Genomic DNA, 18,946 nt, shown 5'->3' with positions numbered 1-18,946 from the left:
AGGAATGCAAAAATAAGAGAATAGATTTGGATAATTCCAAGTTGCTCTGATCGATTATTTGCTCATCAAAAGTTTTGTCAATTGATTGTCGATTCATCATTTTATCATTTCACTTCTGCTTCTATTTTTGTATTTATAACTTTTTCCAGCAGCTAATAATAATAATAAACAAATGACATGATTTGACGAATCATATGCCTGCATGATTTATTTAAAGGTCGTCACGATACCTACATCGTTAAAAAAAATACACCTTTGGTTAAACTGTCACCATTAAACACGGAGTGTTCGATTTTAGTTTTTCTGAGCCCCTGACAAACAACTGTTGAACTTTGCTATTTGACGCCGAATATTTTGACGTAACTCCTTCAAACAAGATACGGTAGTGCGCCAGCGCACGTACGTAAACCAGTTCAAGAATATGGTACAGACGTTTGTTAACAAGAAGTCGTTCTTTGGGCTGAGCGTGCACTCACTGTGCAGTCAGTGTGTCATGGAGGAGGAAGGTAAATAGAAGACCTGCGCTTACAAAACACGACGGACGATTTAGTGGCTGTTTTTTGGGGGGGGGGGCATGGCACTCTAACGACGTCAACTTTAGTCCGGACGCGGTGATAAAAGCACAACAGAGCGAGCGGAGGTATCGGAGAAGGAGGCACAGCGGTGGTTGAAGCTCCAGGCAGCAGCTTCTGTCGGCGGTGAGTTGAACGGCACGCTATCCGTCTCGACGCGTGTCTTCCGCGGCGAGCTGACTTCTTCCGCACCGCTGCCCTTGGCGTGATAGCCCCATAGCTAGTTAGCTTAGGGAGCTAACATTTAGCTCTCTATTGTTGGCTGTGTTTTGACTCGTTTCGAAAACATGCTGCCTTTGAGACTCTGCTGCTACTACTACTTTAGTTATAATATTAATACATCTTAAAGCGATAATTTTGAAAAGCAGATTCAATCTAAGCACCGTGGTAACTGTTTAATCATTTGACACATGACAATGAACCTTGTCACTTAGCATCTCCATTCTACCTCTGGCATGTGTACTTGTTTTGGATTACTGTAATTGATTCAATATACGTATACAAATTGAATTTATTAATCAAATAAAATCGAAGCTTCTGCAGTTACCTAGTCACGTGTGTAAACAGGTGTCATTTTGAAATAATAATAATAATAATCACTGCCTGACATTTATTTAGGAACAGCTAATAAGATCAATACAACCTTTTCGAATATAAAATTGCTCAGTTTTGTTAGAAAGGTACGAGGATATATTTATGATAATTTGAAATGCTTTGCATCATACGGAGGGCTGTTTGTAAAAGTTTGAACAAGTATTGATAAAAATTCTGAAGTTATTATATTAAGCAGTTGACTGATGTGAACGTGGATCCTTGTCTATAAGGCCTGCGATTGAAAGTGTACCCCACCTCTCACCGAAACTCAGCTAGGATAGGTTCCATTTCATGCTGTCACCCTAGAAAGCTCAAAGGACTATAGAAAAGGGAAGGCTCCATCATAAAGGTACAATGTTTGATACAAATATTGTATTGGGTCTGATTACACCTGTCTGTTGTGTCCAGTGAGTGTGCATTAATATGTTATAATCCTCTTACTTCAATTCTGAGTGTATCATCACTATGTGAATTAGTGGCTGGCATTTAGTCATAGCCTCATCTGTAATTGATAAGAGAGAACGGAATCTTGTCTTGTGTGATAATTGATGTGTATGTTGGAGAGAAGAGTACTGCCCAATGTGATTTATATTCCTGATCGTTCAATTTTTTACAATCGTAACGGAGATTATTCAATTCTAAAATACGTGCCTTGGCTCCATAAAGCCTGGGAATCACTGCTCTAGTTAAATCATTTTTTCTAATCTGGTCCAAACAACATTATAACATGACAGAAATAATGGGTGCTAACCTACTGTAATTAATATTGAAAATTAAACTACACACAAAAACTTTAGATCATTTAAAGAATAGAGCAAAAATGCGTGTTGGGGATTTGCAGCCCCTTGTCGGGTTGACTTCTATAGAAGAGATTCAGGGTACTGAGGCCACTGTCCCTCAATCAGTCTGTGACCATGTTACAGACTGGATGTAAACCTCAATGTTGAGTCATGAACTGAATGTTGACATGAAGGAGACGATTTCCACAAGGTTCCAGTCATGCTAGGACCACCGAATAGGCTGCAACACTTTTCACTTCATATAACTGCGCATTGTAAACTCAAGCTTTACAGATGTCACATCTCTCCTGAGGGGGGCAACCTCTACCATGGCACACAGCAAAATAGGGCCAAAATAGAAGGGAACCATTAAAAATATTGCATTCATTTATTCTGGGGATTAATTGGAATAAGGCATCTCTTTGAATTTTTTCTTCTCACTACCATTTTCATTTTATGAACCTGCAGTTCTTTATTTTAAATTAATGGAGCTGTAGTTTTGACACCAGTCTTTTTTTTTCCATTGCTGCTGATTCATATTATGGTCTGGGAGTCTGTTCATTATAACATGGTTATACTGCAGCTTTGAAAGACAAAACAAAAGTCAGTAACAGAACTGGCGAAGCGTGTGTGTGTCTGTGTGTTTATGCGTGCTGGCCCATCACAGCCTCATTATTCATGGTTGAGCCTAACAAGGAAATGACATGGAAAACAGCAGATGGAGCTTTAACTTGGTTATGTGGCAAAAGATAACTGGGGCACAGATTTTGCCTCGCTTGGCCTTTCAGCTATTAAAAGAAGTAGTCTGTCAAACACGTTCACTGATTATTGTCTTTAATGGTAATACGAAGCTTTATGCTGTAGTTTGTATCTATTTGACCTTTTTTTTTTGTGACTTTGAACACAAAGTACACTTGAAATACTCAATACATCGAAATCCTGCTCTCAGTTCTCAGGTGGCCCGTTTGGGATTGCCTCATCCTGGTATTGCCATGGCGATGCGGGAGCTTGTGGAGGCAGAATGTGGCGGAGCAAATCCACTCATGAAGTTGACCGGTCACCTGACCAAGGAAGGTGGGGCATGGCGGCACCGCTCCACACCTACGGTGAGTGCAATTGTTGGGCTTTTTATTGTAATTGGCAACTTTATAAATGCTTGGAAAGTCTAAGCATCTCATTTATTTTTATATTTATTTCATATTAGATTCCTCCAACACCCATTGAACTCACAACTGAAGAAGAGGTGAGTGTTAATTTTTTCACCTCCCCACTATTATATGGATTTGTGGTGATGAAGTTAAAAGCAATATATACTAACATGTTTTTTTTTGCGGGGGTGGGGTTGGATTTCAGCTAGTGAATGAGTTCCTCCATGCACCTCCACGTCCCCCTCACACATTTGACATGGGTCAGCTGCTGGAAGAGATGCAGCAGATCGACCAGCAGAGCTACAGACAGGCTCCGCAGAGAGGTCTCTCTTCTTTTCACTGTTTAACTCTCCTTACAAATGTATCCAGCCTTACTTTAATGCAGTGTTTACTGTGGCATCACAGCTCCAGATGTGGCAGCGTTGGCTCTGTCGGGTGACTGGGCAGCAGAGTTCATCTCTGGTTCGGACTCTGCGTCGACGGCGGGCCTCGTCGCACTCAGTGACGCAGCAGACGCTGACTGGACTAAAGAATTCATTGCTCAGGCTGCAGGTAGCTTCAGAATGTTGTGACACTTTGACTCACAAGATAATGGATATTTTCCATAATATTCATACATTTCTAGGGCAGTCCTGCTTTGTGTGTTTGAGTTTAACATAATATTTCATGCAATATGTTTTTCTTTGGCGTTCTTGTATTTTATTTGGCAGAGGGAGGTGTTATTTCAAACAGTGTATGAATGCTGTTTTAACATTTCATATTACGCTTGTATTTACAGTCTTCTCCAAAAACTATTGGACCTGCAAATCAAATCCATTTTTTTTTGTATACTGAAGACACTTGGGTTTCAGATTAAAAGATTAATATGAGACAAAAGTTCAGAATGCCATCTTTTATTTCATGATATTTACATTTAGATGTGTTACACAACTCAAGACAGAACTACTTTTATTTGAAGCCACCCAGTGAGCAAAATTATTGCAACAGACATGATTAACAAAGTGAATTAACGTTTCATATTTGGTGTCATAACATTACTTGCAAAATGAGTACCTGCAACAACCAACCAATAGAAAAAGATGAGAGAGGACAGAAAACAAGACAGGGTGTGGGAAATGAGCAAGGCAATTTATAGTGTCTAACCACCATTAAGGACCTATGAGTTGATATTTTAATATAAGGTGTGTTATTATTAATTGTCCCAGCACAAGCAATTAAAGCCTATCGCGTGTCATTGTTAACTTTTTTTCAGCACCATACAGCGCTCTCTTTTTGTGACGCCTGTTTGGTTATTTCTTTCTCAAGGCTTTCCTGATTGCGATCAATTCAGTGCACTGAGAACAAAAACGCGTTATTAGTGATTAATCGACATCAAAGAGTTAAACATCGCCAAGGTGTAGAAAAGTCAATCAGGTGATTGATCCGTTCAACTCCCATGTCCCAAGTAATTGCTGGATGCTTTGTGCAGCTGAATGAATACTGTAAATAAACACCGCTTCTTAAATACATACTGCCGACACCCCAGAAAAAAATAGCTGGCTGTTATCTTTCAGTGTACCGTAATATTGTAATTACAGTATCTCAAATTATTAATTTCCCTGATATATACAGTATATTTGTAAAACCTCACCATAGCTATAAACCTCCACAATTTCTCTACAGCACAGCATTTGGAATAAAGTGTTTCTTACTGTGTGGTCTCCTGACGCATATGTTTTCCCTTGCAGATCCTGGACGCTGGGCAGAGGAATATCTGGAACAGTCAGAGGAGAAGCTGTGGCTGGGAGACTTTGGAGACAAGGAGAACGAGTGGTGAGGCGAAGGCAGAAGAGGATGATATAAGATTGTTATTCTTATGTTAAGTTGTAAAATGGAAGTAAAACTGATCAATAGCCTACAGTCCAAATGCATTTGATCCAGCGTACATACTGGGTGTTCGGAAAGTCAATGTGCACTCATTTTTATTTATAGACCTTTTTCAATGAAGAATCCAGGAGTTACAAAGAATGTAAGTCTACACCCCCTTTGTCCAAAGGGAAGGTTTTTGTGAAATACCAAAATGAGAACAAGGTAAATCAATTCAAAAATTTTCCACCATTAATTTTATAACTGGGAGGTAGCCGTGTTCAGAAATAACTCATAATTTTCTTTTATATTTTTGGGGAGGTTTTTTCAAAGTAGGAGGCGGGTGTTGAACCTTTTGGCCTTAATCGTAAAACATACAGAATGTCGTAACTACAGTGAAGCGTGGCAGCAGCAGCATAATGTTTGGGGCTGTTTTTTTTCTGCTGCGATTGAGGCGCTAGGCAAAGTGGAGGAAATTATGAACCAAAATAGCGCTAAATATATTCAAAATGGCTGTCAGTGTTTGCACAAAAGCTTCAAGCAAGCAAGAAAGTAAGTCTTCGAGCATGAGTGAACAAACTCCCGTTTAACCAAAGTTTCAATAGGATTGGCTAATTCTTATTCTGAACAAAGCCACACCTCAAATGATTAGAAGATGTACACGCTTGTGCAACTGCACTAATTAAGTAATTTATTTCTACTTGCCCCTAGAAAAGAACAAAAAATAAATTGTTGTACATGTTGTTGGCCAAATTAATGGTAGTAAAATTTCTCAAATGGCTTGTATTTTGTATTTTCTTTTTTTATACATCAGAAAACCTAGCATTTGAACAAGGGGGTGTAGACTTTTTATATCCACTGTACAAGAAAAAAGTTGGTTAATATTTTGTCCTTCTCACCATTATTGGCACATCTTCATTTTTTTACATAATCTGTATCTCTTCAGAAATAAATGGAACTGTACCAAAGTGATATAATCAGGATCTTCTGATTTGCGGTCCAAAGTCATTTAACAGAGAATTTTTTTTATATAACCTAGATTTTGAGATTTCACAGGAAAAAAAAGATGAAAACATCACGTGGAACAATATTGGCACTCCTTAAAAACTTGTTGAACACAGTTTGGCGGTGATGAAAGCCTCCACACATGTTTTTGTATCCATTCAACCTTTTTGCACTTGTCAGTATTTTCTCCCACTCTTCTTTTGCAATTAGTTCAAGCTCTTAAATATTGGTCGGGTTCTTTTCCCTGATGACATATTTCAGCTCCCCTCAAAAGATTTTCAAACAGATTAAGATCAGGACTCATTTTGGCCATTTTCAAAGAGTACATTTTTTCTTTTTCCTTTGCGGTGTCTGTTGTGTGCTTTGTGTCTTTGTCTTGCTAGATGACCCATGATTTTTGCCTCAAACCAACTTTTCTAATATGGCTGCATGGTATAAATTAATGGGGGTGCACCATATGAAATAATACAGAATCAGTGATGGGAAAGTTCATTTTCTAGTGAAATGGGAACTGTACAATCATTTACTCTTTCGAGCGTGTCCAAAAACTTCCCTCTGCCAGTCACTTTTAAAATTACAGTTGATTCACTGTATATTACAGGGCACCGTCTCCTGCGATGTGACGATAGCCCACACGTACATCGCGATGACGATGCTCAAACAAAATATCATACACCCCTACTGGGTAAGACATTTCGCTCTAAAATCTGTTTAATAATTTTCTGATTTAGATTTTCTGTAAACATACTGTTTTTGTGCATTGCCAATAAGCTTTATTTTTTTAATCCATGCATAAAATATTATCATTTGCTGTTTTGTGTTAAAAACGGGATCCGTGTAAAAAAAATATTGTTTCCCTTCATTCATTGTTTTCTGGAAATATTCCACATCTAGTACTTTATTGGTGCCAATAATGGGGAACTGTACATACAAGTGCACAGTGACTTTCCAAATGCCGTTCATAACAACTATAGAAAGTAATGGTCATCTTTTCTGGTTAATTTAACAGGACAAAGGAATACCATCCTGGAGAGGAGTTGAGGCAGACCGCCAATGAGCTTGTCTCAAACATTGATGACCCAAAGTTACAAAACACAGAGGTGAGCATCAACTTCCCTTGTAGCCATTGCCCAACATCCCCCTTTTGTCACACATCTGTCACTCTCCTTTCTTTCCATTCCTTTATAGTCATATTTGGGTACTCTGGTGAATTATTTTCTCATGTTAATAGCATATTAGCATTAACATGAATAAGATAGTAATGGTTAGTTCTGATTTTTTTTTTTGTTTGTTTTTTTGTCATTTTCCTTTTGTTTTTCACTGTTGTGTAGTTCCTGCGATTCATTAGGCAAATTGGCGAGGGCAGTGTGACAGTGGAAAGCAGGACAGACAAACAGCTCACAGATAAAGCTCAGGCCGAGGAGGCTCACAACTGGGCTTCCAACCTCAACCAGGTACGAGTCTCTGCCTCCTTGAGGATGAGCCGTTTGCCGTTATGTGACAGTTGTCCCCCCCCCCACCATCCCCCAACTGGCATAGGCTGCTTATTGTGTCTAAGTAACATTTTCCGCCAAACTAGCCACGACTCCTATTCCTGAATGTTGCGGCTTCACTTTAGTATTTTCCCCACATTGAGTCTTTTTTTTAAATAATGTAAACTATGATTTCTTTTCACTGTGGTGTTCATTTTGTGAGAGTGAAAAAGGCTAAAGCCAAATGTCCCTGGATTTCCCCTTCAAATAGCTGGAGAAGCCCACTTCTGCCAAGAAATCACATAAAACAGATTAGAATCACATTTTCTTCTTCTGGTTTGGCTGCTCGTCTATTTTTTTTTTTTTTTTTTTGGTGTTACTGTTTGATAAAACATTGTTTTCCTGCCAGAAATTACTGTGCTATACACTGCTTGTGATGACTACCTGCTCATAACCACAGGCCTCTACCTTTGTCGTGTACTGAAGTACTCTTCACGTTTTTGAGTTAACAACCACAAATCATCTACTTCCTTTACCCTTTAAACTCTCACACTGGCCCCTTAAAAACATCGAAAACTGTGTCCCGTTCCTTCTCCTCCTCCTCCTCCTCCTCCTCCTCGGCATAGTTCCTGATGGAAACGGGGGGAGGGAGTCTTCCCTTGGAATCCACAGAGAGGAATGAGAAGATTGACAAAGCTAAAGCTAAACTGGCACAGCAGTGGGCCAAGGTCGTCAGGCAGGTAGGACCGCCTTGGTCGTGCCACTTGTAGGCTGCACCATTTTAGTGTGCTAGAGGGAGATGCATTTATCAATGTTAGTCTCCAAAGTTGAGTGCATTTCCAATGTTAATCAGAAAGCGTGTGGGAGAATATTAGCTTTTTCTGTCTTCATCTTTTCTGCCTTTCCATTCACTTTCCGTGACATTTTTCCTGATTTATTGTCCCCGTCCTTCCATCACCAACTCAGTGAACACATAAAAGTCAGAACATCCCGCATCACCGCTCATCTCTTATTCAGGTGTCGCAGGAGTCTGCTGAAGCCTGGGTGGATGAGTTCACTGCTGCAGGACCGGATTTCCACCAAGCCAAAGCAGCGGTAGAGGTGAGTCAGAGCTGGCGGTGAACCACATTGCTAATTGGATGCAGGGATAAGACTGGGAAAGAGGCAGTTTGAGAAGTAGAAGCTCTGGAAATGAATTGTGTGTCATGAAGAGCCGGGGAAATTCCTCCACCTCTTCCTTCAGCTCATAAATCAGTTTGTAAAGACGAGCGCCATGTGCGTCTCGTCCGCCTCCCCCAGTACAATTTTTGAGTGGCTTCTTTTTCCCTCAGAGTGATGTGGATTTCTGGGAGAAGCTGCAGCAGGAGTGGGAGGAGATGGCAAAACGGGACGCAGAGAGTCATCCCTGGTTGTCGGACTTTGATCAGCTGCTGAGCTCATCTTACGACAAGGTCCCTCTTTTGAACAATGCTTCCTCTGCACGATTCAACCTCACAGAGTTTGAACCTCTCCTTTCCCTTTGCTCGTCTTCCTCTTAGGGGTATCAATTTGAAGAGGACAACCCCTACTTGTCCCACCAGGACCCTCTAACGGAAGGCGTGAAGAGAATGGAGGCTGGAGATATCCCTGGGGCTGTGCGCTTCTTTGAGAGTGCAGTACAGAAAGAACCAGACAACCAGCTGGTGAGCGTGTGAAATCTATTAGAAGGGTACATGCATGCGACACACATACCGATTTTTAAAACACAAGACCATGCACGACGTGGACAAAAATTACGAGTCTCTTCCAAATTTTGACCATCATTACATTTCACATCACAATCAGAGTCTGTGGCTCGTCCCAGCTTGACAACACCCAAATAGATGCACCATCATAAATATTGAAATGGTTTCACTATTCAGATTGTCGGCCTTACACTTTTCTGAGTAGAATTGGGAGGAAAAAAAAATCACTGAACACACACAACCTCCCAGGATAATTGCTCAGGATAATCTTTCTGAGATATCTGACCATTGGGTCTAAGCTAAAATTGTCCTAAAATTTTGCTCAATCATCCGCTTCTGCTTTGCTGAGTTGTTGTGTGTTGATTACATTTTTTTTCTTTTTTTTTTTTTTCTTTACCCCTCACAAAAAGCATTTATACTCTTGGAATTTTTATTTTGCAGGCTTGGCAATATCTGGGCACTTGTCAAGCAGAAAATGAACAAGAATTTGCTGCCATCAGCGCTCTCCGCAGGTCGGTTCTAAACAGAGATCATAATTAATTTTAGGAAAGGGTTGTGGGAAATTAGAGCGGTTGTCGAGGGCCACGCAAACATGCTTATCAGTTGTGTTCAATATTAATTAGATGTGTATATATATGAAGCATTAAATTAGATTTTTTTGGTTGGTTGTTGTTTACATTTGATATATGTTATTATAATTATGAAATAAAAATGTTAAAGGTCCCATATTTTGCCTCTTTTGCATGCAATTAATGTAATATTGTCAATTTCATTTAAAAATTTACCTTTTTTTCATGCTAGTGTTCAGAAAAGACCGGTTCTGACAATTATTTCTGTTTGACCCAGTTTTGTATCTACTTTGTCTTTATTTGGCTTCCTTTCTTCTTATTGGTTGTGTACCTGTGCAAGACTCAACCCTCACTACTTGTTAGAGCGAATGTTTATGTTGACAGCATGGAATCAGGAACCAGAGCAATAGGCAAATATCTTGACTAGTGACGTAGATAAGCTTGAGAAATTCCAATGACCTGATTTCAAGTCTCTGCAGAAAAACATCTAGAACTCAGGAATGCATGGATGATTGTAATTCATACTTCATATGTTTACTGAGGCACCATAGCATCAATCTTCTTCTTCTTCTTCTTTCGGCTTGTCCCTTTCGGGGTCGCCACAGCGTGTCATCTCAGATGAACGCACATATATCCCAAATACTAGAATAAGTTGGTTTGGAAAAAAATGGGACCTTTACACTAAATTATAAGTGATCATTAAATTTGCACAGCTACACACATTAACATTACATCATTATTTGATCAACATTCACCAAAAAATGTCAACAGTGTTCATCATTTCTTTACCCATATTTTTAAAGTCTTCTGACATGATCACAAACCACTAACTTATACATTAGCTGTTCTAAAGTGAGAGAGCCAAATCAATACAAGGGCAGATTTCTTTTGTCCCTGTACTATGCATGAAAAATGAGTTTAGCTAACGAGGAATTTTTCAATTTTATAAATAATATCCATCCATTTGTGGTAATGCTCATTCACACAAGGGTCGCCCAGCTATCCTTTGCCAAGTGGCAGGGAACACGCTGAACTGGTCGGCAGTCAATGATACGCCGTGATCGCCATCTCTCACTGGAGCAATTCACAACTGACTGTGAAGCGGCTGGGATGAGAATCCAAGTCTCCAAATTTCAGACCATGGTCCTCAGTCGGAAAACGGTGGCGTACCTTCTACAGGTCGGGAATTAGATCATGCCCCAACTGACAGTGTTCAAGTATCTTGGGGTCTTGTTCATGAGTGAGGGAAGAATGGAATGGGAGATTGATAGGCGGATCGGTGCACTGCAATGATGCAGGCTTTGTATGGGTCCATTGTGCTAAAGAAGGTGCCAAGCCGAAAGGCGAATCTCTCAATTTACCAGTTGATCGACGTTCCTACCCGAACCTATTGTCACAAAGTCTGTGTCCCAGATAGAAGTGACCAAAAGGAGTTTCCTCCGCAGGGTGTCTGGGCTCTCCTTTTGAAATAGCGTGAGAAACGTAGTCATCTGGGGGGGGCTGAGTGTCGAGCTGCTGCTCCTCTGCGTTGAGAGGAGCCGGATGAAGTGGCTGGGGCATTTGATTAGGATCCTTGGTTAGGTGTTCCCAGCACATCCCATTGCAAGGAGACCCTGTGGACAACCCAAAAAAAAAAAAAAAAACCACTGGAGGGTCTGTCTTCCGGCTGGCCTGATCTTAGGATTCCGCTGGAAGAGTTGGATCAAATGGCTGCGGAGAGGGAAGTCTGGGGGTCTCTGCTAAAACTGCTGCTCAACATGACCTCAGATAAGCAGAAGAAAATGGATGGATGGAACCTCTTTTGAATTTGTATTTTTATTATTTTGCACTTCAAATTTATCATGTATTTATCATTTATTGATTTTTTTTTTTTTCATGATTTTCTAATTCATATTTTCTTGTCTGTTTGTTAAGCAGTGGTTATTTACAGTTTATTTTTATTTTGGTTGTTTTGGTTATTCTCGGTTTTGATGAAGTTATTTTTCAGGATTTTCTAATATAAATTTAATTTATTTTATTCAGTTCCTGGATAATATATATTTAAAGTTACTTTATGTAGGCCATTGGTTAATGATAAATGGGTTCGTTTTTCCTCGTACCGACTATAGTTGATTATTGTTCTCTGTTTTCTAACATTCATACTACAAAATAAGCATGCATGATTATTGCTGATATCAGATCGGACTGATATCAATCTCTGCCAAAACTCAAGGCTTATAATATCTGTATCGGGTCCAAAGTAAAAAGTTGGATCAGTGCATCCTTAATCAAAATAATCCAAGGACTCGCCCTATGTTTATTTTGATTATAGACAACTCCGCTGCATCATACTTAGACATTGGGTTACTTTGAAAAACTACGCGATGAATACCACTTGTTAATAAATACTTATTTTTACATTTGGCAGTCAAAAGATATTTGCGGCAGATACCTACAGTACCGAGATGAATACATTTCTACAGTCAAAAGATGGAATATCAAACCGCTTATACTCCTGCCAGTAATTTTTTTTCAATGGAAAATCTTAAATCTAGCACAATGTCACAGTCATATTTCAGTCAATTTTTATTGGATCAGCTTTTATCCTTGGCTCCAGAAGGGCTTCCTGGATATGGATGGAATTTTGCCTGCTTTTGGTGGTGACAATTGACAAACGGTTAAGCTTTCATGGAGGTCTGCACACCCTCTTGTTTTATCGTGGTTCTTGTTGATGATTGATTCACTTTTTATAGTAATCTATTTCTGAGTAGTCATGTTGAAAATGATTGATTTTAAAACAGTCTATGCAGCGAAATGTTCAAGGTCCTTTTCGAGAGTAGCTCCCACTATTATGATTTAACATTCAGGAAGCAGATCTGAGCTTTGGCTCGAGGGTCGTTTTGCTTTCAAAGACAGCGTCCATACATACAAAGTACAAATTTGGAGTGGCTAACACATTCTGTGTCTCTCTGTCAGATGTGTGGAGCTGAAGAACGACAACCTGACCGCTCTGATGGCACTGGCCGTCAGCTTCACCAACGAGTCACTGCACCGGCAGGCCTGCGAGACTTTACGTGACTGGCTCAAGCATAACCCCAAATACAGCGCTGTTTGGGAGCAGCACGAGCGGGAACGCCAACAGGCCGCTTCTGGAGAAAGGGAAAAACAGAGGGAACGTTTTGGCTCTCTCCTGCCAGAGTGAGTAGCTGTTTGTCAGTGATTGGAATTTTTTTTAATTTTTTTACAGTGGAACCCATTGACTAGTTTCGCCAACATTGTAAGTGAAAAATACGCCTTGAAAAAGTCGTGATATGCAGCAGCGCACTCAGGCAGCCTCATGTTTATACGCGTTTTACCTCCGGGACGGTACCTCGTTGTTCTTTTGTGTTAGCAAAATACCGGCTCGTTGTATTGCTGGATATTGTTCGACCACTTGGGAGGATGGATTTACTCTTCATACTTTTCAAAAACACCCGATTCGTCACGAAACATGGATTGCACGGGTGCAAAGGACGAGAGCTTCGTGGGTTCCAAATGACAGATAGGTGTGTATAGAGCTAGAGATAGAGGTGGTGGTGGTGGTGGGGGGGGTAATCTGTAAATCAAGGATGCAAAATGTGTCATCACTCTCGGCTGAGTGCGCCATCGGCGGCGGCATTATTCAACGACAAATGCCGCCGCCGATGGCAATGAACAACGCCAACGGATGAACAACGCCGCTGATGATGACGCATTCAGCCGCGAGCCACCACAATGCTGTAAAGCGGCCCCACTCGGCACTGATGAGCCACCCTGGCCGAAGCCGTGATCGGCTTGTCGTGCCCGGGCTGCGGCGTTGTCGTCGGTCGCGACGTGAGTACGGGACATACTACCATACATACTGTCGGGGAGTCTGTTGTTGGGTAGAAGTGAGCCGCATAGCATCTAAATATGGCTCGAAATGATAGTGTAATAGCGCCCAGGTCATTTCACTCAATTGTGAGATGTTCTCTTCTTCGAAAAGAGCTTCCGTGTTCCCTAGCAAGTTGCCACTACGTGTTTTCAATGGTGACTCTCCCGGTGTAACATCTGCTGATGACATTGCAGGCAATATGGCGACCACTTGGATGTCGAATGAGACTTCCACAACTTTATGCATGGATGACACACTCTCCGCTCCTATTTATTTTTTTGTATAGACATTGAAGTGAATAATGTTATATGTATTTTTCATGACAATATCTATTTTCAAATGTTTATACGCACGACAGTGGAGCTTTAATGAGCAATTGTTTCTGCCTCCTTCATATATCTATCAGTTTGTGTCTTAGATTGCCCCCAGGTGGCCATGGCGTACACACCAGAAAAATCATATCCATTAAATTAAGTAAAAAATTCTGGAAAAATGTTACAAATATTTTTTCTATATAAATTACTCTATAATGTATGCTTGTAACAGGACTATATTAGAGAATCCCATTTTTCTCGTTAAAAACATGAACATTTTTTTTTCTGAGGGTGGAACGGGTCAATGGCATTTGCGTTCACTCATTGGGAAAAGAGTTAAGAGTATTTTTACTTGCAAATTTTTTCTCCCTACACACGCCTTGCTTCCTTCCACTTTCCCAGGTCCTTGTTTTCAGACGTACAGACCTTGTTCCTGCATGCGGCCAACACGGACCCTGCGCAAGTGGACCCTCAGCTGCAGTGCGGTCTGGGAGTCCTCTTCAACCTCAGCGGCGAGTACGATAAAGCGGTGGACTGTTTCACCGCGGCACTCTCTGCCACACCACAGGTTCATTTACACAGCAACATCAAATCGAGACCTGCAGTGTTGGTGGGTGCGATCAGTTCTAATGCCATCCTTTTCCCGGTGTGTGTCTCAGGACTATTTACTCTGGAACAAGTTGGGTGCCACGCTGGCCAACGGTAGCCGCTCGGAAGAGGCCGTAGCTGCTTACAGGAGAGCCTTGGAATTGCAGCCAGGTTTCGTCCGCAGTCGCTACAACCTGGGAATCAGTTGTGTTAACTTAGGAGCGCACAGGTAACACAATACTATAGAACTACAATACTGAATAGGCCCGTTTCACCAATGAATAAAGCTGATGTTTTATTAACACTGTCAGAAATGTATCGATTTAACAGTATGTTTATTATTCCTGTGATTGGCTGGCAACCAATCCAAGATGTACCCTGCCTCTGGCCCAATGTCAGCTAGGATAGGCTCCAGCTACATTAATGAGCACAAGCGCAGTAGAAAATGGATGGTTGGATGTGTTTATTATTTACAGTGCTGTAAAACGGCACTGCATCATTCATAGTCGTTTCTAACGTTAATGACAACAATCATTGTTAAATGATCTCTTTTGAAGTTTCTCTTGAATCTTACAAATGTGTATTGAGCTCGTGCACCTTCGTCACTGAAGTCACATGACTGGCCATATTGACGGTCTAGCAAATTATTCTTTATTGCGAAGTCGGTTGGAGACAGTACAAAAATATGTCTGATAGCATGACGCCCAGAGTTTTGTCCAATACCGTTAAACATTTAGAAGGTGATAATAAACGAAGGTACATGGAAAAATGAGAGACACTTGGCATAGAGGACCCATATTTAATCTCGAAGTTGATGTTTTCGCCAATAAGTAATTGGACTCTTAACCCGCTTGCGCTTGTCCTGGACAACTGGAGCTACACATGTATCTGGTGAGTAAGTTGCCAAGATTTACACAGAAGAATTTAAAAGCGTAGAAAAGTTTGGACGCATACAAATACTTAGTTGCTGGATCTGTTCTCAGTCAAGAATAAATTCACACAGTGATGGAGCCACTCAGATTTTTTTCAATAGAAATACCAGTATTTAAATAAATGACCCCTGGTTTTACACAAACTCACTTTCATTAAGTATGATTGGAAAGAAAAAAAAAAGACAGCAAGTCAGCTCCTCCGTACATGGAAGCGTGTTGTGGCTACACGTTAAACTTCGGTAAACCTCTCCGTGACAGAGTTTTTATTTTTTTAAATATGCATTGTTCTCAAATGAGTCCATTGCGTATTTAAAAATGGAAAATAAACCACTGGGATAGGCTTCAACCCCCGTACACGAAAGCGTTTGCAGCCACACATTAACTTACGTAAATATCACTGCGACTGACAGTTTATTTTCTTTTTTTAAATAAGCACTGGACTCATTTGAAAACAATGGATAGTTTAAAAAAATAAAACGTCTGTTGGGGAGACCTTCACTGAAGTTTAACGTGTGGCCGCAAAATGCTTCCGTGTATGTTGGAGCCGACTGTCTTTTTTTTTTTTTTTTTTAAACGCATTGTTCTCAAATGAGCCAATTTGGCATTATAAATACTTTTTGGTAATTTGAGATTGAGAAGAATAATTCCTACCTGAAATTAAGTAATCGCTACACAGTTGTGTGTAGTTGATTGGGCACCATCCATCATGTTTAATTGCCGAAATATATCAATCTTTTTTCATCTTTTCAGCTGGTAGTCCATAGAATGACCTCTTTGAATATCTGTCTCCTTTGTTGTGACAACCATCAGCACAACAAGTCTCAGGCATTGTGTATATTCTGCTCTGGTTCAATGTCCCCCACACTGTCGAGCAATTCTGTTCGACTGGGAATATGGCGCCGTGAAAATGGTGACGTCACGTGCACAAGCTCTGTAAAGGCCACATGAAGAAATTGACTAATATTGTTCATGTACTTTCAAGACAAATATCGCAATAGTTTTTCTATTCTCTCTATCTCAAATAAAAAATATGAGTCCAATCTTTACATAAAATAAAAACATTACTATACATTAGCTTTATGTTTAATATTTTTTATGTATATTAAATATTTGTTTTGATTATTTTTCCTTTTTTTTTGTTTTCTTATGATTTTGACTTTTTCCTCATACTTTCAAGACTTTCCTCCACCTTGGTATTATCACACTAGATTGTTCAGGTGTTCTGGAAATGTGATTTCAGAGACTGTTAGCGAGCACAATACATTTTCACTTGTCTTTCCTGACTGGATAAGGTCAGCGATAGATAACAATGGGTATATATTCAAGTCTGTTGCACACTAGGTGGCAGCAGCAGTACAGTAAATTGGCTGTTCATACTCATCGAGCTAAAAGTATTGCAGTACAGGGATTGTTAGAAGCAGAGATGGCAGGGTAAAATATTCGTTCTGTGTTCCAGTAGATTTTTCTGGTGTCTGTACTTAATTTTTCTGACAACTTTTTATTGAACTCCTTCATTTGTAAGCATATACATATATGTACTTTCTTGTCCCATCCTTGGTCAAACTAGATTTGTCACTTTTTTCAATATCTCTGCGGGTGACAACACGATCTTAAAAAAGCATAAATAAAGGGAAGTAAAGTCATCTGAAGTTGTGATATCGCTTGCTTGATTGATTGATTGATTGATTTGATTGATTAAGATCTTGGGCATAACAGAAATAACATAAAGAATGTTGAACCAGGTATCATAAACAAAAACATGGTCATCTTAATTATAATGGACCTTATTGTTTGCTTAATGTACAGAGAGGCGGTGGAGCACTTCCTGGAAGCGCTGTCTCTTCAGCGCCACGCTGCCGCCGGCGCAGAAGCCAGAGCCAGGCGGGGACCCGGCGGCACCGCAGCCACCGTCATGTCCGACAACATCTGGTCCACCCTGCGAATGGCTCTCAGCATGATGGGGGAGAGCTCGCTGTACTCGGCCGCTGACCGCCGCGACCTGGACACGTTACTGGCCCACTTCTGCCAGAGGGAAGTGGAGGGCGGGCCCGAATGAAGGTCTGTCACTGGGGGTCTTATTGAGTGCGAATGTTCCCTGTATGGAGGTACATGCACTGAAAGGGACAACATGAGGGAACTGAGGAGGACGACACTGTGAATCGTCCTCTGTTCATCAATCGGTGCCCTTCGGAGACAAATGCAGTATATGTATCAGCCAACCGGAGTACATTTATTTTGTGTATTTGGCATTTCATGTTTCTTCTTACAATGCTTTGACAGTTTTGTAGTAACACTACTGCAGTTTTCTTCTCTTCAAATACGAGGAGCGCCCTCAACTCCAGCATGGTTATGATGTACAGTAGATTGATGGTTCAAACAAAGTGAGTACAAATTTTGAAGTTGCTCCCCTTTTTGTCACAAAGACTTGCAAAATGGAATGGTTATACCAATTGTTCTTTTTTTTTGTACAAACATTATTTAATTTTTTTTTTTTTTACAATCAGTTATCAGCCTGGCCGTTGAACAGAAGTATAGTGAAATGGTTATGAGTGCTTGTGTGACTGAGACAGCATGGGTGTGTGATTTGGTGAGAAAGAGTGAGGAACAGTTTGTGTGTGCGCCTGCGTGTGCATGCGTGTTTGTGAGATAGAGATTGTCAATTTGTTTTAGTGAGATGTATGTGAGGTTGTTAGTGTGAGTTTGGGTGTGTGATGTTTCACGTGAAGGAGCTTGTGTCAGAGGGTTTTGTGTGTGTGTGTGCGCGCGCGTTTGAGAGTTTCTCTGTATGTACAGGCAAAGTGAATGTTAAGATCATATTTCTTTAATATGGCAGGTTCTGTTTGGGCTCCTCCCTCCCTTTTTCACATCTCTCATCAAACAGATGTCTCCATTGTAAATTGAACTGCTTATTATGTGTATTGTCACCTAATTGTTGCACTATAATTCTTTTCAGGCAACTGATGGCCTGGCTGCAATGTTTCATACAATAATCAGCAATAAAGCTTGGTTTTCAAAGTGCATGTTGGTTTGTTTTTAATGGTATACAAAATTACACTAAAAGTAGTTATTTTTTTCCACACATTACTGCATTCAACTTTATTGCAAACTCAACTTTTGTTTGTAGTCTCTTAAGCTTTCATTGATGTTTTGTAGTATATTTTGTAAATATGTAGCAAACATTGTTTATCTTTGATTGCCTTTATATTTGCTTTAATTTTGCTTTGTTTTAGTCTGCTGCTGTCTGGAGCCAGGTCGACGTTGCAAATGAAAATCTCTTCACAAATGCCTTAGTAGGATAATAAATGTTAGAAAAACATTAATTGTAATTATAGAGTGCTTTAGAAATTACTGCACCTAAAAAATATCGCTAAGATTCAATGTTTGCAAACAGCTTGAATATTATTTGCCGACTGTTGGAAACAAATCTTGAAAAAAAAAATACGCAGACTATAGATATAAGCAAAGTAGCAAACGTTTCTGAAATTGACAATCAGGTGTAAAACACAACTGTCAGTTATTTTGCTTCAAAATGC

At 40.2% G+C, this 18,946-nt stretch overlaps 1 protein-coding gene across 2 annotated transcripts; it reads left to right on the top strand.

Moving 5' to 3' along the window:
• The first annotated feature begins 264 nt into the window (after positions 1 to 264).
• pex5 (peroxisomal biogenesis factor 5) lies at positions 265 to 18,431 on the top strand. Of its 2 annotated transcripts, XM_061819736.1 has the most exons (16): positions 265 to 698; positions 2,895 to 3,051; positions 3,150 to 3,188; positions 3,299 to 3,416; positions 3,499 to 3,645; positions 4,821 to 4,905; positions 6,953 to 7,043; positions 7,275 to 7,397; positions 8,433 to 8,516; positions 8,747 to 8,866; positions 8,954 to 9,097; positions 9,581 to 9,651; positions 12,664 to 12,885; positions 14,296 to 14,461; positions 14,553 to 14,710; positions 17,220 to 18,431. In XM_061819736.1, the coding sequence occupies exons 2-16, from the start codon at positions 2,938 to 2,940 to the stop codon at positions 17,467 to 17,469; spliced, it is 1,932 nt and encodes a 643-aa protein (XP_061675720.1). In that variant the 5' UTR covers positions 265 to 698; positions 2,895 to 2,937; the 3' UTR covers positions 17,470 to 18,431. The 2 variants fall into 2 exon arrangements, with proteins under 2 accessions (XP_061675720.1, XP_061675721.1); XM_061819737.1 differs by lacking the exon at positions 7,275 to 7,397 and having other exon boundaries at positions 266 to 698.
• The last annotated feature ends 515 nt before the right edge of the window (positions 18,432 to 18,946 follow it).

Source organism: Syngnathoides biaculeatus, chromosome 5 (assembly GCF_019802595.1).
Source record: "Syngnathoides biaculeatus isolate LvHL_M chromosome 5, ASM1980259v1, whole genome shotgun sequence".
Classification (NCBI taxonomy): Eukaryota; Metazoa; Chordata; class Actinopteri; order Syngnathiformes; family Syngnathidae; genus Syngnathoides; species Syngnathoides biaculeatus.
The sequence above is the reverse complement of the archived record's forward strand: the minus strand, read 5'-3'. Positions and strand labels throughout refer to the sequence as shown.